The 25,394-nt window shown below is 39.7% G+C and overlaps 1 protein-coding gene across 2 annotated transcripts in view; it reads right to left on the bottom strand.

The window, feature by feature from the left end:
* Positions 1-857: 857 nt before the first annotated feature.
* The window catches only part of FGD6 (FYVE, RhoGEF and PH domain containing 6), a 102,929-nt gene continuing 78,392 nt past the window's right edge, over positions 858-25,394 (bottom strand). Inside the window, exons 15-22 of one of the 2 annotated variants that reach the window (XM_084633220.1) lie at positions 23,638-23,740; positions 22,461-22,607; positions 21,396-21,498; positions 19,758-19,885; positions 12,956-13,084; positions 8,803-8,951; positions 3,696-3,776; positions 858-1,060 (exon numbers count right to left, since the gene is read on the bottom strand). In XM_084633220.1, coding sequence (XP_084489346.1) covers positions 1,024-1,060; positions 3,696-3,776; positions 8,803-8,951; positions 12,956-13,084; positions 19,758-19,885; positions 21,396-21,498; positions 22,461-22,607; positions 23,638-23,740 — 877 coding nt within the window. In that variant the 3' untranslated portion in view covers positions 858-1,023. The remainder of the gene's footprint in view (positions 1,061-3,695; positions 3,777-8,802; positions 8,952-12,955; positions 13,085-19,757; positions 19,886-21,395; positions 21,499-22,460; positions 22,608-23,637; positions 23,741-25,394) is intronic. The other variant, XM_084633221.1, reaches the window with a different exon arrangement.

Genomic DNA, 25,394 nt, shown 5'->3' with positions numbered 1-25,394 from the left:
AATGTACAATACTGTAAGATTTTTCAACATACTTATTTAGCCTTAAACTATTAGAACTGTAATTTATCCATGTTTCATACTGTATGGGGAACTCTCATTGGTATCAAAGGGATTTTTAAACAAAGACGATGATCGGATATTTGATTTTTTTCCTGCATGCCAAACAATTTTTGCCTGTGCTTTATATTACTACTAGCAATTTAAAAGAATAATCTGCCTCTTCATTTTTTTTGTTAAGATAGTATATTTAAATATATCTTTGGCATTGATAATTTGAGGACAGCTGTAGAGCATAATCTCAGCAACTGCAGAATATGAAAAAGAAAAAAATATTTTTCCTGTTTTTCCTTTCAGCTTGCTTTAATAACGGATCCATATTGCATTAGAAATATGTTTGCCTTTGTGTTGTGGAAGCTTAAATAACAAGTAGCAGCGCTAATTCTAGGGCTTCTGTGATTCAAAAGCTGGCTGTGTTTTTTAATTGAATTAGTCCACAAAACTTGACCTATTGTATCAAGAGGAGCAGCAGCCTGTCAGTCATCTGCTCAAAGGAGTTTTAACATAGCTGACCACGTGTCCCCAAGTTTTGTTGAAATATGTAGTTCTTTGAACTGTTCTTTTTAAATTGCAAAATGATCATCAGCAACTCAAGAACTGTACAAATTGTAATGCTGCAATAAAGCGTGTGTGTTTTCTGACAAAGCCGTCTGCTATTCTAAAGACAAGGGCACTTTAGAATTCAATGCGAACCTTAGAAATGATTCTGACCATTAAGTAAACATTGGAATTTAATAAATAACACATTTTGTATGAAAAAAACAACAAATACACAAATGTCTTTAAAAAAATATTACCTTACACCTAAAAAAAAAAAGGCAACAACTCCTAATTCTCATAAATATACAAATTGTGTTTAGGTTGAAGCTGGTAGAGTCCATTTTTAAACAAAATTGCTGTACTCCATTTCTTGTCATCCTTTGATGAAATTTTGCTCTTTTAGGCTCAGAGATGGTGCTGAGGCAGCTATAATATGGTGCCTTCTTGAAAAGCTTCTATCCACCTGTTGGAAAGAGAAATAATGTTAGATTTCGCTTGATCTTGCGTATTTTCAAAACCTACCTTATTTAAATTTTTATCAATACATTTTCAAATATGCAACAGTTCAAAATTTCACTCATCCATTAAAAAGCATGTAGTTCATCACTATTAAATGGCCTTAAATCCTGCATTCGGTTTAGATAAACAACAGATATGGCAATGTAGCGCATTATGGAAATTCTTTCAAACTGTACTCTCATAGGGGTAAAGACTCTTCATCTGTATTTGGGAAGCACCTATCAGGAAATTAAGCTGTGAAGCCCTAGCAAGGCCCTATTGAGCATGTGTGAGCTGTGATTTTTCAGGGGCTTATAATTTGGTCAGTTTTTGGTCTCTCTTCACAGAGATGGTAAAAGGCACATCCCTGACACAAAGGCCACCTCCCCCTGCAAACCGCAAGGTAGAGATGCTAGAACTTCTCAGATGTCACCAGAATTAACATGGGCAAAACAATGTATTTTACTCTAGCTTTATTCTCAGAAACAGCTGAGCCTGTTTTGGCTGAAATTTTCTCAGGAAAATTCAGCCTGAGGCAGACACCCTGCATGGAAAAGTTCAGACAAACCGGATAAAGTTTGGTAAAGTTACAAGCGACTGAAAACAGGATCTTATATTAGCAAATGTTGGACAACCTTAATAATATCTGCGACCCCACTGACAAAGTGTCTCATCTCCTGCACATAGCACTAGTAGGTTGTCATCTTCTATCAGTTACTCTGATAGTTGGTTCCAACTCTGCTGATGACCCGCCTGGGTGTCAGTATGCTGTCATATGACACAGTTTGATTTTTCAGTTTTTTAGAATTCTAGGAAATGACACCCACAGCTACATTAGAAGATTATTAAGATTGCAGTCAAGCCCTCAAAAATTAAGAAAAGTCAGAATGATGGTTGCCTCTGCAACCTTAATTTGGCCTCCTTATGTTTATGCATTACAATAGTCTTTAGTTACACGTTCACATATTATTTTTCCCACAGCACCCTTGATTCACTCAGTTCATAGGATGGACCTGCTCTGGAGATGAATTAAAGTTGTGCAGTGAAGGAGACTGTTGCGTCATTTGTTGCAGAAGTGGGAAAGAAAGAGTGTAGTTAAAGAAGCAGGAAAAGGATGTTTTCATAGTCAAGACAGCTGAACGCTTCTCTGGGGAACTGGATTCTACCCCTGTGTCTGCCACAGAGATCCTTTGTGATGCTAGGCAAGTCACTTAAACCAAACTTTTCATAGGTTGTCACTACTTGTGCGTTCCTCATTTCCTGGATACCTGACTTGAGTCCTTGGGGTCCAATTTGCAGAAGTGCTAAGCACTTATAGCTGCAATTGAAGTCAATGGGAGCTGTGCTTATAACATATAAAGTGCTACATAATGCGAAGTCCTCCAAAAAATCAGGTCCTAGGCATCTCAAATTGGGCATCCAAAATTAGTGAAAACTTCTGACCTTAATCTCTCTAGGCCTCAGCTCCTTATCTGTAAAATAACCCACCCACCCCCATACACACACACCCCTCACAGGGAAGCTGTGAAAATAAAGTAATGTTTGTGAAGTGATCGCATACTGTAGTGATGAGTGCGATAGAAAAGCTCATAAGGAAATTAATAAGGGTCTTGAAAAAAGGGTTTGAATATTGTGCATTAAACAAGGACTCGGACCATTCTGAACGAGGAGAAAACAAAATATTGAACAGCTGCTCATTAACTGGACATCCATTCTATGAATGGATCATGTGGGGAAAAAATGTGATTGTGTAACTAAAAACTATCATAATGCATACACACATGGAGCCCACAATTAATGTTCCAGAGGCAACCATAATTCTGGCTTTTCTTTACTTTTGAGGGCTTGACTTTGTAACCTTAACAATGTTCTTTTAATGTAGGTTTTTAGTCCATTTTATATATATTTATACTAGGGCTGTCGATTAATCACAGTTAAGTCGCGCCATTAACAAAAAAATTAATCACAGTTTTAATCACACTGTTAAATAGAATACCAATTGAAATTTTATTAAATATTTTTGGTTGTTTTTCTACATTTTCAAATATATTGATTTCAATTACAACACAGAATACAAAGTGTACAGTGCTCACTTTATATTTTTATTGCAAATATTTGCACTGTAAAAATGACAAAAGAAAAAGTATATTTCAATTCACCTCATACAAGTACTGTAGTTCAATCTCTTTATTGTGAAAGTGTAACTTACAACTGTAGATTTTTTTGTTACATAATTGCACTCCCTAACAAAACAATGTAAAACTTTAGCGCCTTCAAGTCCACTCAGTCCTACTTCTTGTTCAGCCAATCGCTAAGAGAAATAAGTTTGTTTACATTTACGGGATATAATGCTGCCTGCTTCTTATTTACCATGTCACCTGAAAGCGAGAACAGGCGTTCACATGGTACTTTTGTAGCATTGCAAGGTATTTACGTGCCAGATATGCTAAACATTCATATGTCTCTTTATGCTTCAACCACCATTCCAAAGGACATACTTCCATCCTGATGATGCTTGTTAAAAAAAAAAAAAGCGTTAATTAAATTTGTGACTGAACTCCTTGGAGGAGAATTGTATGTCTCCTACTCCATGGTTTTACCTGCATTCTGCTATATATTTTGTGTTATGGTAGTCTCGGATGATGACCCAGCATATGTTGTTTGATTGAAGAACACTTTCACTGCAGATTTGATAAAACACAAAGAAGATACCAATGTGAGATTTCTAAAGATACCTACAGCACTCAACCCAAGATTTAAGAATCTGAAGTGTATTCCAAAATCTGAGAGCGACAAGGTGTGAAGCATGCTTTCAGAAGTCTTAAAAAAGAAACACTCTGATGCAGAAACTACAGAACCTGAACCACCAAAAAAGAAAATCAACCTTCTGTTGGTGGCATCTGATTCAGATGATGAAAATGAACATGCATCAGTCTGCCCTGATTTGGATTGTTATCAAGCAGAATCCATCATCAGCATGGATGCATGTCCTCTGGAATGGTGGCTGAAGCATGAAGGGACATATGAATCTTTAGTGCATCTGGCACATAAATATCTTGCGACGAAGGCTACAACAATGCCATGAAAACGCCTGTTCTCACTTTCAGGTGACATTGTAAACAAGAAGCGGGCAGCATTATTTCCTGCAAATGTAAACCAACTTGTCTGTCTGAGTGATTGGCTGAACAAGAAGTAGGTCTGAGTGGACTTGGAGGCCTTAAAGTTTTACATTGTTTTATTTTTGAATGCAGTTATTTTTTTGTACGTAATTCTACATTTCATAGAATCATAGAATATCAGGGTTGGAAGGGACCTCAGGAGGTCATCTAGTCCAACCCCCTGCTCAAAGCAGGACCAATCCCCAATTAAATCATCCCAGCCAGAGCTTTGTCAAGCCTGAACTTAAAAACTACTAAGGAAGGAGATTCTACCACCTCCCTAGGTAACGCATTCCAGTGTTTCACCACCCTCCTAGTGAAAAAGTTTTTCCTAATATCCAACCTAAACATCCCCCACTGCAAACTGAGACCATTACTCCTTGTCCTGTCCTCTTCTACCACTGAGAATAGTCTAGAACCATCCTCTCTGGAACCACCTCTCAGGTAGTTGAAAGCAGCTATCAAATCCCCCCTCATTCTTCTCTTCCGCAGACTAAACAATCCCAGTTCCCTCAGCCTCTCCTCATAAGTCATGTGTTCCAGACCCCTAATCATTTTTGTTGCCCTTCGCTGGACTCTCTCCAATTTATCCACATCCTTCTTGTAGTGTGGGGCCCAAAACTGGACACAGTACTCCAGATGAGGCCTCACCAATGTCGAATAGAGGGGGACGATCACGTCCCTCGATCTGCTCGCTATGCCCCTACTTATACATCCCAAAATGCCATTGGCTTTCTTGGCAACAAGGGCACACTGCTGACTCATATCCAGCTTCTCGTCCACTGTCACCCCTAGGTTCTTTTCCGCAGAACTGCTGCCTAGCCATTCGGTCCCTAGTCTGTAGCTGTGCATTGGGTTCTTCTGTCCTAAATGCAGGACCCTGCACTTATCCTTATTGAACCTCATCAGATTTCTTTTGGCCCAATCCTCCAATTTGTCTAGGTCCCTCTGTATCCTATCCCAGCCCTCCAGCATATCTACCACTCCTCCCAGTTTCGTATCATCCGCAAATTTGCTGAGAGTGCAACCCACACCATCCTCCAGATAATTTTTGAAGATATTGAACAAAACCGGCCCCAGGACCGACCCCTGGGGCACTCCACTTGACACCGGCTGCCAACTAGACATGGAGCCATTGATCACTACCCGTTGAGCCCGACAATCTAGCCAACTTTCTACCCACCTTATAGTGCATTCATCCAGCACATACTTCTTTAACTTGCTGACAATACTGTGGGAGACCGTGTCAAAAGCTTTGCTAAAGTCAAGAAACAATACATCCACTGCTTTCCCTTCATCCACAGAACCAGTAATCTCATCATAGAAGGCGATTAGATTAGTCAGGCATGACCTTCCCTTGGTGAATCCATGCTGACTGTTCCTGATCACTTTCCTCTCATGTAAGTGCTTCAGGATTGATTCTTTGAGGACCTGCTCCATGATTTTTCCAGGGACTGAGGTGAGGCTGACTGACCTGTAGTTCCCAGGATCCTCCTTCTTCCCTTTTTTAAAGATTGGCACTACATTAGCCTTTTTCCAGTCATCCGAGACTTCCCCCGTTCACCACGAGTTTTCAAAGATAATGGCCAATGGCTCTGCAATCACAGCCGCCAATTCCTTTAGCACTCTCGGATGCAACTCGTCCGGCCCCTTGGACTTGTGCACGTCCAGCTTTTCTAAATAGTCCCTAACCACCTCTTTCTCCACAGAGGGCTGGCCATCTATTCCCCATGTTGTGATGCCCAGCACAGCAGTCTGGGAGCTGACCTTGTTAGTGAAGACAGAGGCAAAAAAAGCATTGAGTACATTAGCTTTTTCCACATCCTCTGTCACTAGGTTGCCTCCCTCATTCATTAAGGGGCCCACGCTTTCCTTGGCTTTCTTCTTGTTGCCAACATACCTGAAGAAACCCTTCTTGTTACTCTTGACATCTCTCGCTAGCTGCAGTTCCAGGTGCGATTTGGCCCTCCTGATTTCATTCCTACATGCCCGAGCAATATTTTTATTCTCTTCCCTGGTCATATGTCCAACCTTCCACTTCTTGTAAGCTTCTTTTTAATGTTTAAGATCCGCTAGGATTTCACCGTTAAGCCAAGCTGGTCGCCTGCCATATTTACTATTCTTTCGACACATCGGGATGGTTTGTCCCTGTAACCTCAACAGAGATTCCTTGAAATACAGCCAGCTCTCCTGGACTCCTTTCCCCTTCATGTTAGTCCCCCAGGGGATCCTACCCATCCGTTCCCTGAGGGAGTCGAAGTCTGCTTTCCTGAAGTCCAGGGTCCGTATCCTGCTGCTTACCTTTCTTCCCTGTGTCAGGATCCTGAACTCAACCAACTCATGGTCACTGCCTCCCAGATTCCCATCCACTTTTGCTTCCCCCACCAATTCTTCCCGGTTTGTGAGCAGCAGGTCAAGAAAAGCTCCCCCCTAGTTGGCTCCTCTAGCACTTGCACCAGGAAATTTCTAAGTTCAACTTTCACGATAAAGAGATTGCACTACAATACTTGTATTAGGTGAATTGAAAAATAGTATTTCTTTTTGTTTTTTTTTTACAGGGCAAATATTTGTAATAAAAAATAAAAGTTATTTTTTTAAATTGCTTGACAGCCCTAGTCTATACACCCACTCCTTGAGTTCAGACCTCTGCTCCTAGACTGTTCTCTGACATCAAACCATAAAGCTTAGTTTTTAGATAGTCCTAAGCTAGACGAGATGTCTGTCAGTCTTGGCAAGTCTTAAACTTTTCTCAAGACAAACAAAACTGTAGTTTTGTCAGTTGCCACATAGATATATAAGCTTTTTTGGGTTTCTTTCCATTTATCATCTGAATTGCTTTTTACTCTATTCTCTCCAATTTAACAATATATTCAAATAAAGATGACCAATGCAATTCAGAATAAATCATACCAAATAAATAAATACCTTGACAGTTAGAATAAGCACATTATAGAAATATCAGAGCTATTAATTTTCCTTTAAACAACTTTACATTGAGTCTTATATTAAAACTTTATAAAAAATAGTTACTAAAATTTAATGAACTTCATGTTATTTGTGAAGTGAATGAAAAAACTGTGTAATGTGTTATACAAATACCAGTGTTAGATGTTTCTTCATTAGGGGTTAAGAAGAATAAAATAAGAGAGTAGGCATTAAATGGGGAACACGAGCAAAAAGATTAATTTTTAATAATGTCAGAGGAGCATGTATTCCACAGGTTTGGTTTCGACAGACAAATCTCTATGGGATATTAAATATTTGGGGGAAACTTGCTTTGTAAGGTAATTAATACTAGGATCTCAGCATCAGTAAAAACAGACTTTTGCTGGTTACTAGTTTTCCATCCAGTTACAAAAAGCCATTATCTGAATAGGGAAGAAAGTAGTTATAAATTGTTTATAAGTACAAATAAAGGCATAGTGCAAATACAAGATGACATCTGTCTTAACTAATAAGGAGGGATTGATCAAACTGCATTTGCAAGGAAGAAAACATTCTCAGATTTTTGAAAAACAGTATTATGCATGTGCTCAGTTAGTTAATTGCTCTGGACATATTTTTGAAAAACAGTATTATGCATGTGCTCAGTTAGTTAATTGCTCTGGACATTTAAATTACAGTTTTGAAATATTCCTGTTTGTAGCATTTACAAACAACTTCAGGCTTAACTGCATGTTTAAAATATTCTATCGGAATATTTAGCGCTTAATGGCTACTCTGTTACAAGTAAAATTAATTCTGGGAAATTGTTGTGAAACCAGACAAAGCAACCAGCCAGATCTATTAGCAAGATACACTAGATGTATTTGCATAGTCACCTCCCATTTTGCTGCATGGGGGTAAATCCTAAAACTTAATCAAATAAGGACCACAAACAAAAGTCTCTATACAATTCCAGTGAATACAGGTAAATCATTCTGCTTCTACAATGAAAGAGCATACTAACAAAACTCAGTTTGCCATGCAAAAAATCGATAGGACTTATAAAACTAGCTGGGAAGAAAAGAAATAATTAAGATATAGACTTAGCTTAGTGTTAAAAATTTCCTGAATTAATACATTTTATCATTGAACTTTATTTTAAATAGATTTAGAGATGAAGGAATTAAATTAAAACAGCACAAAATGCCTCCTATTTTAATCCTTTGGAACTATGATGGTACGTAACTAAAGAGGAGTTCTTCCATAAAGGCTATACTTTCCCTTCCTCTTACCCTCACTCCTCAGCCCAGCATGTAGTCTGCTTATCTTTTTGAAGCCTTTTGATTGAAAGGTGACTGACTCCACTCACTTTTGATTGACAAAGATCTGACCGTAAATCTCCATGAAACCAATTATTTTATATGTAAATGTAACAACTGAAATTACATTATTGCAAGCCTTACAGATTTTTGATGTTTAACCAAGCATTTCTTAAAAACAAGTTGCACATTATAAGTGAGCTTTGTCACGTGCGCGCCGACAGAGTGAACATTAAAGAAATGACATATGAAACATTCCCTGGGGAAAAAGTGACAGGCAGGACTGAATTCAAATGGTTACTTACTTTTGAGCTGACTGAGGATCATCTGCTTTGAATATGTAAAATAAAGTGTTTTTGTGCAGTAAATGGAATATTTTAGACTCTGAGTTTTCATCCTTTACTTCAGAGACTGTGAATCCCAGTAGAGGCTGACTCTCCAGTGCTGCAACATCCTAATTTAAACACACAAGCACAAAATTAGCTCTTATAATATTACAGTCCTGATGTGATATTTTATAAATCTTTAAGCACCACACTATTGCATCCAGTTATTTTAAGTTTATAATAATTTACAGTTCATATTCCACAAAACCGTGTTTCTTGTCATTTCCTCATACATGATTTAATGAACAAGAGACAGCAAACCTCACAGATTTGGTTTCTCTCTAACTCCTTGTCACTTTCTTGTCATCTAGCACTGATCTCTTTGTCCTGCTACAGTCTCACCACCATACTTAACACTATCTGGAATGGAACAGCCTTCTTGTATCTCTTCATTCCATTTCAAATCTTGGCTTAAAGGTATCCTTTTCCCCTTCCCCATACTGCTCAACTCCATCCTCCCCTTAGGTACTCTCTCTAATTTAATAATTCTATAGAGCAGTTTAGAATAGATTTTGCATGACGAACGACAAAAAATAAAGTTGCATTGAACTACACTGCCAACAAGTAAGCTCCTACACTACATGCAAGTGAGATCACAGAAGAAGAAGTGTACCTAGACACTGATAAACATCCGGTGAACTCCCCAATTCATGGTTTCTAAGACAAAAAGGTGTGACATTTTAACCTATCAAAGTAAATCTAGAAAAAAGGACTTTTCAGAAGGGACATGATGAAAGTATATAAAATAATGAAGGGCCTAAACAAGGTAGATGGGAGCTCCCTGACTCAATGCAAGAACAGGGGGACATTCAATGAAATTAGAAGGGAGCAAATTCAAAACTGATAAAACTAAATACTTTTTCACAGAACACAGAATGTAAAATTCATTGCCACAGGATGTTTTTGAGGCCAAGAACTTAATAAAATTCACAAAGGGATTAGACATTCATATGGACTATAAGAATATCCAGTTATTATAATTAACAACAACAAAATTTTGGAAGGGATATTACTAGGGCTGTTGAATTAATCGCAGTTAACTCATGCAATTAACAAAAAAATGAATAGTGATTAATCACACTGTAAACCATAAAATATCAATTGAAATGTATTAAGTATTTTTGGATGTTTTTCTACATTTTCAAATATATTGATTTCAATTAAAACAAAATACAAAGTGTACAGTGCTCACTTTATATTATTTTTATTACAAATATTTGCACTGTAAAAATGATAAACAAAAGAAATAGTATTTTTCAAGTCATCTCATACAAATACTGTCGTGCAATCTCTTCATCATGAAAATGCAATTTACAAATGCAGGCTTTTTTGTTATGTAACTGCACTCAAAACCAAAACAGTGTAAAACTTCAGAGCCTACAAGTCCACTCAGTCCTACTTCTTGTTCAGCCAATTGCTAAGAGAAACAACAAGTTTGTTTATATTTACAGGAGGTAATGCTGCCCACATCTTAATTACATCTTAATTACAATGTCACCCAAAAGTGAGAACAGGCATTCACATGGCACTGTTGTAGTTGGCGTTGCAAGATATTTACATGCCAGATGCACTAAAGACTCATGTGTCCCTTCATGCTTCAGCCACCATTCCAGAGGACATGCTTCCATGCTGATGACGCTTGTTAAAAAAAACAATGCGTTAATTAAATTTGTGACTGAACTCCTTGGGGGAGAATTGTATGTCTCCTGCTCTGTTTTACCTGCATTCTGCCATATAGTTCATGTTCTAGCAGTCTCAGATGATGACCTAGCCCATGTTGTTCATTTTAAGAACACTTTTAATGCAAATTTGACACCAATGTGAAATTTCTAAAGATAGCAACAGCACTTGACCCCAGATTTAAGAATCTGAAGTGCCTTCCAAAATCTGAGAGGGATGAGGTGTGGAGCATGCTTTCAGAAGTCTTAAAAGAGCAACACTCTGATGGAGACTCAACAGAACGCAAACCACCAAAAAAGAAAATCAACCTTCTGCTGGGTGGCATCTGACTCAGATGATGAAAATGAACAGGCGTTGGTCCACACTGCTTAGGATCATTATCCATCAGAACCCATCATCAGCATGGAAGCATATTCCCTGGAATGGTGGTTGAAACAGGAAGGGACATATGAATCTTTAGTGCAACTGGCACATAAATATCTTGCGAAGCCAGCTACAACTGTGCCGTGCAAAGGCCTGTTCTCACTTTCAGGTGAAACTGTAAACAAGAAGCCGGCAGCATTATCTCCTGCAAATGTAAACGAACTTGTTTGTCTGAGCAATTGGTTGAACAAGAAGTAGGACTCTAAAGTTTTAGATTCTTTTATTTTGGAATGTAGGTTTTTTTTGTACATAATTCTACATTTGTAAGTTCAACTTTCATGATAAAGAGATTGCACTACAGGACTTGCATGAGGTGAACTGAAATATTATTTCAATCAAAAATACCTATAAAGTGAGCACAGTACACTTTGAACTCTGTGTTGTAATTGAATATATTTGAAAATGTAGAAAACATCCAAGAATATTTAAATAAATGGTATTCTATTATTAATTGCGCAATTAATTTTTTTTTACCGCGTGATTAATTTTCTTAATTGCGGGACAACCTTAGATATTACACCTCCACACCAATCTCTAACTATTGGGAGATTTGGGTGAGAGTTTGGAGTGGGTCTCATCCCCCATCTGTCTAATATGGGGTTCTTACACCTTTGTCTGAAGCATCTGGTGCTAGCCACTGCCAGAGACAGGATACTGGACTAAATGGATTTAGTCTGACTCTGTATGGCAATTCCTAAATTCCGACATTTGGATAGAAGAATATCTACATTTGAGAACACTTAACTACTCTTGAGGAAGGAAGGACTAGATTATAAACTTCAAAGTTCCCATTTGGATATGACCTTTCTGAAGATTATTATTTCCTTAGGTCTGAAATCAGTCTGGGGCTCTGCAGAGAATGTCAGCAAGTTCCAACAGGAAGACAAGCTGACAGAGAGAGGCTCTCTGTGCAAGAGTCTACAGGGAGTTAGTCCTACCAGGGTCTCCTCATGGAAGATGGTTAAAGGTGGTAAGCTAGATAGTCTTTTTTATTGTTTTTAAGGTCTGATTTTTCTGAAATGCTTCGTTCCAAATAAATGATACTTTGCTTTCAGGAGGCTGTTTGGTCACTGATTACCACTTTCATTGCCGCACAGAGTACAGGATTGCAGGGTCTCGGCGTAAATCAGACCTGCTCAGGCAAATTACAACTGGTACTAGAGGACTGTAACCCAGGGCCTGGCCTGAGAGTAGGAGAATTGTGTGATTCTATCCAGAACCAGGTGACAGCTAGGAGCCTGACACCTGGGAAGAGGTGCTCAGGAAGGGTCAGAGGTGCAATTTGCCTGGTAACTGTGATGGATGGCAACTGTGCTTTCTATAGTTTGCTCCATAACTGACTTATAAATAATTGCAAAAGGTTTAAAAAACCAAGGTTTTTAAAAAATTTTCAGCAAGGTATTTGGACAATATTGTAAAGAGGTAGTGTACATGACAGATACTTGACAAACACCCATCTTCCTTCGTCTGGGCTGAAATTTATGGAGCTCACATCCATGCTTCAATAAGATTAACACATTGCTGAGCAAAATGGAAATGGCATAAGTGTTGTCACATTTTCTCTTTTCTAGCTGGAGCACCAGGCATTAGGAGACTGTTGCAGAGTGGAGGAGGCAGGCTGAGAAGCCAGGTGTATTCAAGTCTGCTCTTTCCAAACATCCACAAGTACATCAGGTGGAAGCAACAAGCTGAGATGCTCCAGTGTGCTTGCATGCTGTTGGCATCTGCCATTATTCCAAACTGATGCAGCAAAACAGATAATATCTACTTGAAAAGGTCACTATTGTGACTCAGTTACCATGTTTTCAGAAAGGCGCATCATCTAGTTAACAGCTGAACACCTCACAGATTTTTCCATCTCTTTCAGGGAAGACTCAAAGTGCTATACTGCAGTGAGATAGACTAATTTATGGGTCTCATTACTGAGCATTCCTTTAAAATAGGAAAAAAAAATTCCATGCTTCCTTACCTCACTAGCAGCATACGTGTATAGCACCTTATTTTTTATGACAAACCACAGGTGTTTCCATGGTTTTTTGCAGCCCTTTGATCTATATAAATAGCCACTCATTGAGGAGTCTTCTGTATTTGCCGAAACCTGAAATAAAAACAAATGGAGGATGTGTGGGGGTACCTGGCTTTTTCAGCACACAGTTCTTCGTTGATATTTCTAAGATACTCCTATAACCCTAAATACTACTAGGTGCACCTAAACCTCTCTCTAAGCACCTAACCCTCAATTTCTCCCGAAAAGAAACTGATACAGGTTTTTATTCAGCGGAGACCATGACAATAAGTACAGCATAAACAAGGCAAAGGAAACCAATTATGCTCAGCCCTCCATCCCATGTTTTTTTTAGGTACTATATCAAGAGGACCAGCTGTTGCAATTGCTGAGATATGGATTGTGTCTTTTGGCGGTACAGGAATATAGTTCAAATATGCCATAAATAAGATTCAGCCCTTAACAGATTAACACTTTAGGCTATGCTGTACAGCCTTCAAGGAGAACAGCTGCACATTTTCCTCCGAGGCCTGGGAAATCTCTGGAACCAAGTTTACCAGATGTGAAGCCAGCTATAATTGAAAAGCTTGATTTGCTGCATACAAACTTCAACATCTGGGTCTTTTGAAAAATTAATTGGTAAGCCAGTAGAGCATATGTCCATAAAATATCATGAAAACAAAAAAAGATATATGATTTCAACTTACTTTAATTTAAATTTAAAGAGGAAGATATTCCAAAAAAAAAAAAATCAGTGAAAATGATCCCAAATTTACAATTTGTACTTGGAGAAAGTAGAATTAAAAAAAATAGAGCTGACTTGTGAAAGAGTTGGCAGATCTGTAAGAACCAATTAAACCATTGCTCGATCACCAGCACCTAGGAAATCATATCCCCAGGAAAACATCTATATTGGTAAATCTCCGAGCTCATAGGGATGAGGCAGATACAGGCCTGCCTGAAAAGCCACCCCCCTCCCCAAAACCATGATTCTGAGACAGATACTTTCCACTCTGTCACAGTTAAGCCTTTCACCCAAACTGTTCAGCATTTAACTGCTGAGTGCCAAATTATAAAAGAGAAATTAGAACAACTGTCCTTAAAACAGAACACCTGAAGAAAGAGGAACTTTCCTCTGTGTGCACAGATGAGTAATTGCTGTTTTCCTATTATTTCAGCTGCAATTTTTTGCTAGCTCTGCAATTTAAAAGAAATTATTTCAGAGAGTTTGGACTTTTGTAAGATAGTTGAGATAATGTTCGTGGACTGACCCAAGACCTCAACTGTCTTAAAATATTTGGACCTGCAGACTCTTTGGTTATATATTTTGAGATGCATGGACTTTGAGCCTGAAATTATTGGAATGGGAGTCTCTTTGTTTGCATTGAAGTGGTCTAATCCATCCCCAGTGAGTGATGCCAGAAGGGAAGTGCCCCATTCTGGTTTGCCAAGGGACTACTGATGAGGAGATCCAAGAGGGACCACCTTATGAAACTAAAAGCAAAGGAGAATCCATTGCTGCTGGTCATGGTTGCTGGCTATGCAATGCCATCCTGCTTGACAAAGAGGGTTATTGCTTCCCTCCACCACTCAGGCTGGCTGCCACAGGGTAACAGTCTAGCAACACCAAATATTTGACATTTACAAGCAAATACCTTCTAACCTGCTAGCCAGTTCATTGATATTAAATGACAGAACCAAGAAAACCACTGACTACTAATCTTTTCAACCACGTACTACTTTCCTGAGGCTGAATGAAATAATTACTCAGCCATCTTATGTAAGTATTGACCTTTTTGGTTTGGTCCCTGCCCACTCACTTTCTAAAATATCACACACACACCTCCTATGCATTAGGAGTTGTATGCTTAAATCCTAAAATTGTTTTCACCTATACTCTTGTTAGCTAGTTAAATGTAACAATCTAGCACATCTTGATTTGTACTGCAATGTTCCATATAACTCAGTTTGGAGAGAGGGGGAAGAGAGATTGTTGCCTAACCACCTATAATTTGGGCAGACTACATTAGTTGGCATCAGAGCTATAGTCTCAACATTGACTTCAACCTGGCAGTAATTTGAACCTCCCTGTACCAGCCATTCAGGTGGAATATAAATATATCATTCAGAGCCAAGATTGATAATGCCATATTATTTTGGGGGCTGATAGCTAAGAAGACTGCTGCCTTAAGAACTCCAAATCATCACACAAAGCTTATTAACAACTGCTATTTAATGTGATTTAATCAACCAGTTAATTAGTCTGATTCTATGATCTAACATTAACCCACTCTCTGATTAATGGATTCTCCTTTGCTTTTAGTTTCATAGATTAATCTGATTTGTTGGCATGCATTTTATTTTATGCTTTTCGCTTACTTTAGATAATGAAATATACAAAATTAGAAGATTGTGTGAATCAGACATTTTTCCCTCCAGACATTAGGATTGAGCAACTGAGGAGTCTGTGGGTAGGTAACAGATATGATTGTGTCCCACCTAGTGGTGGTTCATAAAACTGCCTTGACAGTTCTGATATCGTGACCTACAAAATTCCACTTTTTAGTTGCTGTTGCTTTTTACATACACGCACATGCACACAGTCTCCAGAGATTTTCATTTTATTTCCGATTTACATAAGATCTATAAGAAATCCCAGATGTGCAATAGATGTTTTTTTCATATGTTGCAACCAAGAATTGTTGTTCACTGCAAACAACAATGGCCATTATCCCACTGAAGAACACTTTGGCCCTCCTCACCCCTATTGAATAGTGGCTTATTTCACAAGTGGCCCCTTCATTTTTTAATAGGGCTACTTGAGGAACAGGACATGTACGCAGCACAAATTAGGATTTTAAAAAAATAGGAAAAGCACACCATCACATTATGCCACTGAAACTGTGGTGACTATAAGTAGACTGCACAAGGCATCACTGTACTTCCATCAGTGTGCAGTCAGCCTGCCCATGATACTAATACTAAACCTTATTGGGTGCTTAACAAGGCATATGAAATAACAGAATGCAGCCATGATACCACTATGGCACACATGCAAAGGTGGAATCCACTGGTCAGCCACTGGAGTACTAAGACACATACTGGCCCAAATGGAACTGCACTAGTTTACACCAGCAAAAAATTTGCCACACAGCATTTCAACATGCTTCTCAAGCTGTTGTCTTTCCCAAACTCTAAGATTTCTTGGTACAGCACAATCCCAATGAACAATTCACTCAGACAATACGAAATATATTCAGACATTCAGGAGTGTGGATAATTGGAACTCAACAGGTAGAAAGCCAATAAAACACAGGGACATGCTACCTAGTGGTTCTGAACATGGGGATAACACAACAGAAATTCCTATCAACTGATAAAACTGAGAAATGAAAACCCTGAGGAAGTTACATTCTTAACAATATTTCTTATTAAACAGCATGTTCATATTTCCACCATAAAACAGCCTGACATTAGATTGCGGATCTAATATTCAACATACCTATCCAGAAAACAGGTTGCGAAGTGGTGCAATTTTAAACTATGTTCTCAATTCGAACAATTATCTTTGCAAGTAACAGATCTTTTTCTGGATGAACATTACATTACCAGTTCAAATATTTACAGCATTCACACACCATTCAAGCTCTGAGTAGTACTTTCGGTGACATTTTCTAGAAAGGAACATGTCTAAAGAAAAATTAACAGGTGCTAAGGAGGGCCCTAGCTGTCTGAGCCAAACCTCACGTGGAATGTTGACGCAGCAGAATGACGGGCAATATACTGAAAGTCTTGTGTAAAATTTCTTACAAGATGCTTACGAAGGGATACATCAAAACGTGAGCAACTCAAAGCTGCAGGCAGTGCTAAGAAGGCTTCCCACAGCAGGAAAAGGAATGAATATATATATATATATATTTCAAACTGCAATAAATTAGATTAACTACATTTTATGTTTTAGCAAGGAAATTTTTTCCAGCCCTTGCAGCGGTAGCTTGGTTTTTACAGCATGAAATCCATTACACCCTTTTGCTCTTTCCTAAAGGACAGGAAAAGATTCTCCCTCATAAGAGTGATCTAAAAATATCTTCACCTCAGTTTCTCTGAGAGGTACAGTGGTATTAAAAAAATTCAGAGCCCAATCCTGAATTTCTTGTGCACCAAAAACTTCCTTTGCATCCAAAGGGAATTTTGGGTGCATAAGGAACACAGGAACTGTTCCTAGGTCAGTCATTGCTACCCAGGAATCTATTCTATTTTCCTCAGGTTTTAAAATGATACCGCTGCCAGTGTGAATTTGAATGCATGTATCATATGGTGCTGTTTCCAGGTCACATGCACTCCCTCTTTAGGAGGGGAAATCCAAGACTGTGAGAGGGATTCTCACCCTTGGAAGACTGGGAGATGGTGTGACCAAATTTTGGGCATCCTTCAAACACAGAATATTGCACAGAACACTAAGGGTTTTAGTGGAATATAGGCAGCCTTTTTAGATGCCAATTAATATATTCTGTGTTGTTTGTGTTTCACTGATCTCTGTTGGAATGCATGACTGCCACCTTGAGACACTCACAGAAAACAAGTCGAGTATCTCGTGAAGCTAACGTCAATGAGCAAAGCTTTTAACAATGTAAATGCAGTGACTCCATAATGTCCATTTGAGCCCCTAAGAAAAACTGAAAATAAAATCATATTATTAGATGTAATCCATCAAATCTTCTTGTGTTTGCATGTCCCAGGAGGCCTACATGAGAACCAATACATAAAATAACATGCAAACACACCTTTGGATTCTAAATGATCCCTGCCATTGGCAGATGGAGTTAATCTACATATGTAAAACTCATGCTGCCGCTTGCCAGTGGTGCAGGACTGCTTTTATTTTTAGAAAAAAATTTTTCCTTTTGGTTGACCTCATAGAGCAAAGAATTTGCATATTGCCATCAGCCATGACTGAAATGAAGTTTTGTTTTTGTAGTTTACACCATCATGGTAGAAATTGTTAAAATGCCAAAAAGCCAACACTAGTAGCTAAGCGAAGAGAAACAAGGTGAACCATATATATTTCTATCACAGTTCTACTGACAAAGAACAAGGCTGTCTTACCCATTGTTAGCACACCCATAATAACAAACAATGCCACCACCTAGCTCTTATGTAGCACTTTTCCACAGTACATCATTTTAATAAATATACTAGAGCTTTTCACATTGCCTCCCCATTTTGTCTTCTGTATACTGCCCTGCACTTGCAGAGACCCAGCCTCCATTCTGATCCTAAAATACAGCTGCTAACTCACTCAACTCCATATAGTACTCATTACGGCTACAAAAATTACATGGACGATGCGCCTCCATCGAGGCTGGAAGGAAGACTTCTGTAATCACTGGAGGTTAGATATAGGCCTGTGCACCAGAATAAGAGGTCAGAACACTCCTAGGGCCTGGTCTACACTGGCGGGAGCGCGCAGGGTGCAGTATCGATCTAAGTTACGCAACTTCAGCTACGTGGTGTCTCACCTTGGTGGAGTACCGGAGTCGATGGGAGAGCGCTTGGTGGTTGATTTATTGAGTCTAGACTAAATCGACCCCTGCTGGATCGATCGCTGCCCGTCGATCCAGCAGGTAATGTGAGCTACCTGGACTTTGAGTCCATACACATACAATTAATAGGGTGTTCGCTTACTCCCATACCATCCCACCCTCCAGTGCAGGTGGGTGGGGAATGGGCTCCATCCCCTCCCCTCTATGTACTGGCCAGGGCAGCTGAGTTGGTCTGTGGTGGTGTTGAATTTGCTGTTGGTATAATCCAACAGTAAATTAGTACCTCCCTGGAGGGGGTTGGAAGGGAGGAAAATCAAGGGAGAATTTCTGATTCAAAAGTATCTGACCACAATGCTTCCTGGGGTGCTGTGGCTCCATCTAAAGTCACAATCAAGCCCCAAGTCTACCCTATAACTAAATTTCAGATGTTTTATTGAGCTATGTCTACACCTTCATTCCCTCCCCGCCGGCCCCAGTGCAGACCTGCTACGGCCGGCCCCTCCCGGCCGGTCCAGGTCCACTGGAGGTGCTGCGGCTGGGGAGGGGCGCCTCTCTCTTGGCACTGAGCTGCTGCGGCGAGAGAGGGCTGGGGGGGAGGGGCGCGTCTTTCCCCAACGTAGCCCCAGGGCAGCCTGCACCCCAAACCCCTCATCCTCAGTCCCACCCCAGAGCCTGCACCCCCTAGCACCCTAACCCTCTTCCCCAGCCCTGAGCCCCCTCCCGCACTCCTCATCCCCAGTAAGAGCCCTCAATCCCCCCACACCCTAACCCTCTGCCCTAGCCCTGATCCCCCTCTCACACTCCAAACCCCTCAGCCCAATCAATTTTGTTATGGGCACCAATATGAAGGTGATGTGTCTCACATCACCTCCATATTGGTGTACATAACAAAATTCATTCCGCACTTTACTCTGTAAAAAATTAGCGGGAACCCTTGTCCACACTACAGCCTATGTTGGCATAACCTACGTCGCTCAGTGGTGAGACCCCCTCCCGCCCCGAGTGACATAAGTGCTCGTGTGCGCAGCCCTATGGTGGCAGGAGAGCTATGATCAGTACAACTGCAGCGCTGTACGCGTACACATGGCCATTGTGTCACCAGAAAAACTCCCCTTTCCTTTAAATGCAGTGTCTGAAAAGGATCACCGAACAGTTTATTTTATTGTTATTAAACATGGATGGTTTAACACTGATGAGAGGTAAAGTTTAAGGAAAACACTTACTTCTTTGAGAGCAGCAGGAATTTTTTTCTGTTTTCTTCCAGACGGAATACTATGTAACACTGTAGACAAGGCACTGGATGGAGATTTATGGTTCACTGGGGATCCGCTCTTAGGAGTGAAGTGGTTATCTAAAATGTATATAGCATGCACAGTGCTTTTATGTTGCAGACGCATATAACATATGCATAGTGTTCCTTACAAAAAGTTTTAAACACAGCTATAATTTCTGTTCGGTGTAAGGTCATTTTTTTAAAAAAACACAGTTAATCTTTGAAACACTGCATATGATATTGTATTTCCGAATCATATTAAACTCAACAGGAATTTTGCCTCTCAGTATTGCCAAAAGTTACAGTATCATGACTCAGAGCCCCCAAAATCATGAGATTGAACCAAAAAAATCATGAAGTTTATTTAAAAAAAAGTATAAATCCTGTTTTTGAACTCCCCCTGCCCACTCCCCCATGTGTACAAGACAATTACAGGGTGAAAACTCAACCTTAAATACACACAACATATTCCCACACACAAAATGCAGGCCCCAATTCCCCTCTGCAGCTGCTTCCTGACTCCTCCCCACTACCCAAAAACCCAGTGGCAGGGGCTCCTGCTGCTCTCCACTCCCACCCAGCCAGGTCCTGCAGACCCCAACTCCCTGAGCATGCTTTCTCTCCCCAACTCAGGCCCCCTCCCCCAATCTCCTCAGCAAGATCCTACAGGCTCCCACACCCTCCCCCCTCCATTCCCCAGGCATCAATAGTGGCTCCCTGTGGCCAGCCTGCAGGTCAGAGGGCTGTCCCGGGGTTCTACCTCCATTAACTCCCCCTTCCTGCTTGTGGTTGAGGGGTGGTGATTATTATTAGTATGGATTATGTATGTTACTCTGGTGCCTAGGAGTCCTAGTCATAGACCTGGACCCCATTGTGCTAGGTGCTGTACAAACACAGAACAAAAAGGCAGTCCCTGCTCCAAAGAGATTACAATCTAAGTATAAGGCAAAACAATACAGATGGATATAGGCAGACAGACAGGGGAGTACTAGGAAACAATGACAATACTGGTCAGCATGACAGGCTGCTATTCAAGCAGGGTGGGAAGTGATAGGGTGCTCTGTTCTGCTGCACCTGCTCTGTGACTGACACAGCTCAGGATGCAAAGGGTGCCCCAGTACACTAGACAACTGCTACAGCTACCTGCAGCACAGCATCCACTAGCAGCTGAAGGTGGAAACGGCAGGTGGCCCAGGCAAAGCTCCTGTGCAGCCTCTGCTTTACAACAAGAGCCCTGGAAAAGTCACCCTGAGATCACAAAACTCATAATACTGCACATATCAACAACACTGATCTCTGGGTCCAAGAGGAAGGACAGACCAGTGGTTAGGTGTTAGCCTGGCATTCAGGAAACCTGCCTTCAGTTCCCTGCTCTGCTACAGAAGTCTTGTGTGACCTTGGGCAAGTCACTTGGTGTCTCTGTGCCTCAGTTCCCCCTTCTGTAAAACGGGTTACTAGTACTTCCCAACCTCACAGGGGTGCTGGGAGGATAAATGTAGTAAAGACTGTGAGGTGCTCAGATACTGTGGAAATGGGGGCTATATAATTATAAGACAGAGAGAGATAGATAAAAAAAGTTTTCTTTTACCTTGTTTCTGTAGTTCTTTGAAACAATGATCACATACTCTTGCTGGTTGGTTTTTCATATAGTCTAAGCCATGTTTATTTGTGGAACACGCTTGGCAGACAATCTGAAAACATGTAAAACGTTATTATATAGCATCTACAACCACACGCACGCCAATCCCTTAAAGACTTATATTTGAGTTTCTCTCAGCCCATGCTATTAAGCCCCAAACAAGTACAATTTTACAACATGAGGGTTTGGAAGAACACGTATGCTAATTCACAGGGATGTTCCACACAAAACACTCTTTCCAGAACTGATTTTACATGACTGACAATATTCTATCGTTATATCATTTTCTGATTTTGTACAGAACATTTTGAATAAATAAAAATTTGAGAATGGGGGGTGAGACTACTGGAATAGTGAGAACTATCAAATTTATGGACTAGCAAGGTGTAAATTAGCAAATTGTTATTGTATTGTCAAATCTCATCTACAAGTTTACTAAGAAACATGCTCCGTTTTTAAAAACTTGTATTTTTAGATCATCACAATATCTATCTAGTTATATTACCCTCTTGTCTGTGTTATGGAGAAATTGATGTGTTTCAACTATACTGAAGACTGAATTCCCATTTGACTAAAAAGTAAGATGTGAAATATGACTATTCCAAGACAGCAATGAAATATACAATAGTTTTTTTTCTAGTTTCATGGGTATGCATTGTTTTGAAGTCTCTCAAAATGGGTCCAACCTTAACTCTCAATCAGTAAAAGATATTTTGAATATTTAAGTTACTTGTCTTGGTTTGCATTGTGCTACTGAAGGAGTGAGGGACATATACTATTTTTTTCTCCTGAAATGTAAAATATGACAAGGAGGACTGAGTAGGTTTAACTAGAGCAGTGGACTAACAACATTATTTCCTACTCTAAATATCCTTGTTATTTTCATTTAAGACACAATGTTCTCCCACTATAGCAATATTGTCAATGTGTTTTAATGCAATCAAATTCTCCCTATATGGAAACAAAAATCTTGAATGACTCTTGCAAAAGAAGGAAGTTACAAGATCACCCAACCTTTCCACATGCCCTGCAGTGATGTCTTCTCCAGGTCAACGTGAATTCACTAGTACAGATCATACACATAGTGGCTCTAGTATCAGGAACCCAGATGGGAGCCTTTGATCCGAGAGGACTATCTTCATCCTCTTTCTCTGGATCAGCCTGAGAAAATGGAGGTGGAACTCCATTAAATTACAAACAGTAATGTATTTTTCACCACTGAATTATCAAGGTTAAATACAAGTATTCTGTTTCCCAATGTTTCTCCATTCACGTAACTGGTCAGTGTCTTAAATACAGATTCTCTGCTGGTTCACCAGCGACATTATCACAACTGAGCTCTAAAAGAAGATGGTGAAATTATTTCTTTGGGTCATACAGATGCTAATAAAGCTCTATTTCAGTGCTGCCAATTCAGATATTGAAGGGAATATCTTCAATATCTCCAGGGAAGGGAGGTCCGGCAAATTCCGGCATTTCTCTCTCTCCTCCCCATACCCAGGGATCCCATTCTGGTCCCTGTTCTCGTCTCCCAACTCCTGCCACATAGGGCATGAGCTGGTGCCACCAGGAATTGAGTTCTCGATGGACTCCACTGCACTCCACCATACAGGAACAGACTCCCTCCCTGCATACCACGTTGCAACATCATTTGGTTCAGCCACCTCTCCAGCTGTACCGAGGGGTGGCCAGGTCAGATTTCAGTGGCATTTAGACCACACAGCTGCAGCAATGCTAGGGACTATTCAAGCCGCAGCGGTATTTATTTAGTACAGGACTACTGCTTAAGTGATCAGATCATGCCTCACCCCTCAGCTCCATTGCTTAGGTCACTTTCAGCAAGTGCAAAAACCTTGGCGGGGGAATGGGAGTTTTCGCAGCCCACATTGGCACCACTGCTCTGCTTGTTTAGTTCCAAGATATTCCAATTTGTTTACATCCATTGTCTTAGCTAGAGTTACTCTATTTGAAGTACTAGAATGGATATCTAACCCTTTTTCTCATGTTCTTAGGATTACTGAGAACCTACATCTGAATTTTTCTTAATGAACAAACGAAACTATGGAACATATACATCTCAAATTCTGTTTTATTATTACTTGCCACTTTTCTAAAGTGCTGTGCTAAATTTTAATACTTAGTAGAAATTATATTCATGCCCAAAGAAATCAAAGAGAATGGTGTGGTATACCTCTTCAAGACTTTTACTTGGGTTAAATGTGATTCTCTTCTTTGTATAGTCTTCAATTGATCTGGAGATGGCTTCTAGCCATTCATCTCTTTCTGTAGCAGAACTGTTGGTGTCAAAGACATTGAAGTATGGTTAACATTAAACATTTCTAAAAACTGACTCTGGCTATGGCATGGTTTTTGCTAGGCACAAATCACGTTATTTCTTTTTTTGTTTTTAATGACTATTAGTTTAGATTATATTAGGTTGATGTGGGAGTATTAGAGAGAGAAGGAGATTTAGAGCATGGATCTGAAGGCAACTGTGCGATACATAGGATCAGGCAGGACAATTCCAGATGTAAGGGGCAACATAGAAGAAAACCTGGAGGCCCTCATGCATGGGGGATACAAAGAGGACAGCATCAGAATTAGTAGAATGCTGGTCTAATCTGTGAAAAAGATGGGACAAGATATAGGCAGGAGCAGAACTATGTACTATTGGCCCTTTGACTACCCTTCCCTTTGGGAAAAGAATATTTTGCCAAATCCAAATATTTACTTATGTTGTTTTTTTATCCAGTGAGTAAAAAACATTATGCATTAGTTTTCGAATATTCATGTCTCCAGTCAACTTCTATGGCTCAGAGATTCTGACTAAAGTTTTCAAAATTAGGTTGCCTTTAATTACCCTGCTAAATCTGTATTTAAGCAACTAAATTATAAGTGGCCCAATTTTCAGAGGTGCTGGCTGAGCATCCATTGTGCACATTGACTTCAGTGGGACTACTAACATGAGTGCACAATCCAGTCCCTAATCCTGCAAACATTCAGCATTTACTCACTTTAGTAGTCCAAATGAAATCAATTATGTGTTACATGTTTGCAGAATCAGGGCCATAGTGTTCTCATTATTAACCTACAAAAACTAAATTCTGGAGTTCTGTACAGACCAACCGAAGTGCTGTCTAGACTTTCACACAGCCATTAGACCAAACTGGCCATAAGACTTGCAAGATATCTATTTACATCTATATCTCCCCTAGGAAATGGGCAAAGTTTTGCTATGTTAAGTTTGTAAAAATTTAACTTTTCCTTAAGAGTCTTTTCAAACTTCAGTTCTGTTGTGTGTATTGAACATACTGAATATGGCTGTCAGTGAAAACAACAGAAGGGAAGCCTCTCTCTCTAAAGTCTGGTAAGAATTTTATTTGACCTGTTTCGTAACACACAGAGAATGAGCACACTAGAAACATATTAAATTACCAAATGAGAGGCAAAAGCCATTAGAATGAGATATAATAAGATGAATGATACTGAAAGATGAGACATACAGTCTGTATGTAGGTGACTGATTTACCACACATTCATTGTACATACTGATGGAAATTGCATCAGTCATTGAAAAAAATCCATATACCTTTTTCCCCTGGCGCGCACACCCCTGTTCATCTTATAACAGATATAATGGCTTTGGGATTGAGCATTTCCTGAGGATTAATTACAGCTGGAAATCTTCAACTGCACCTTGGGACATCTTCTCCCAACTGGTCATTAATCCTTAGTAAATGCCTTGTGCTTCTATCATTATTGTTTAAATCATGATTCTTACCTAGATAGCTTAAATGAGCCAGACAAGCACTGGATTTATTTTTATTTTAAAAAAAGAAGAGAATTGAATGCTCCCAAAGAAGCAAGAATGACAGCACTAGAAAATGAAGTTTTATAGAAACACAGAAGCAGCATTTCAAGTATCAATATGTCTTAATTCAGAGATGG

Source organism: Lepidochelys olivacea, assembly GCF_965140295.1.
Source record: "Lepidochelys olivacea isolate rLepOli2 genome assembly, chromosome: 1".
Classification (NCBI taxonomy): Eukaryota; Metazoa; Chordata; order Testudines; family Cheloniidae; genus Lepidochelys; species Lepidochelys olivacea.
This window is presented reverse-complemented; position numbering and strand designations above follow the sequence as displayed.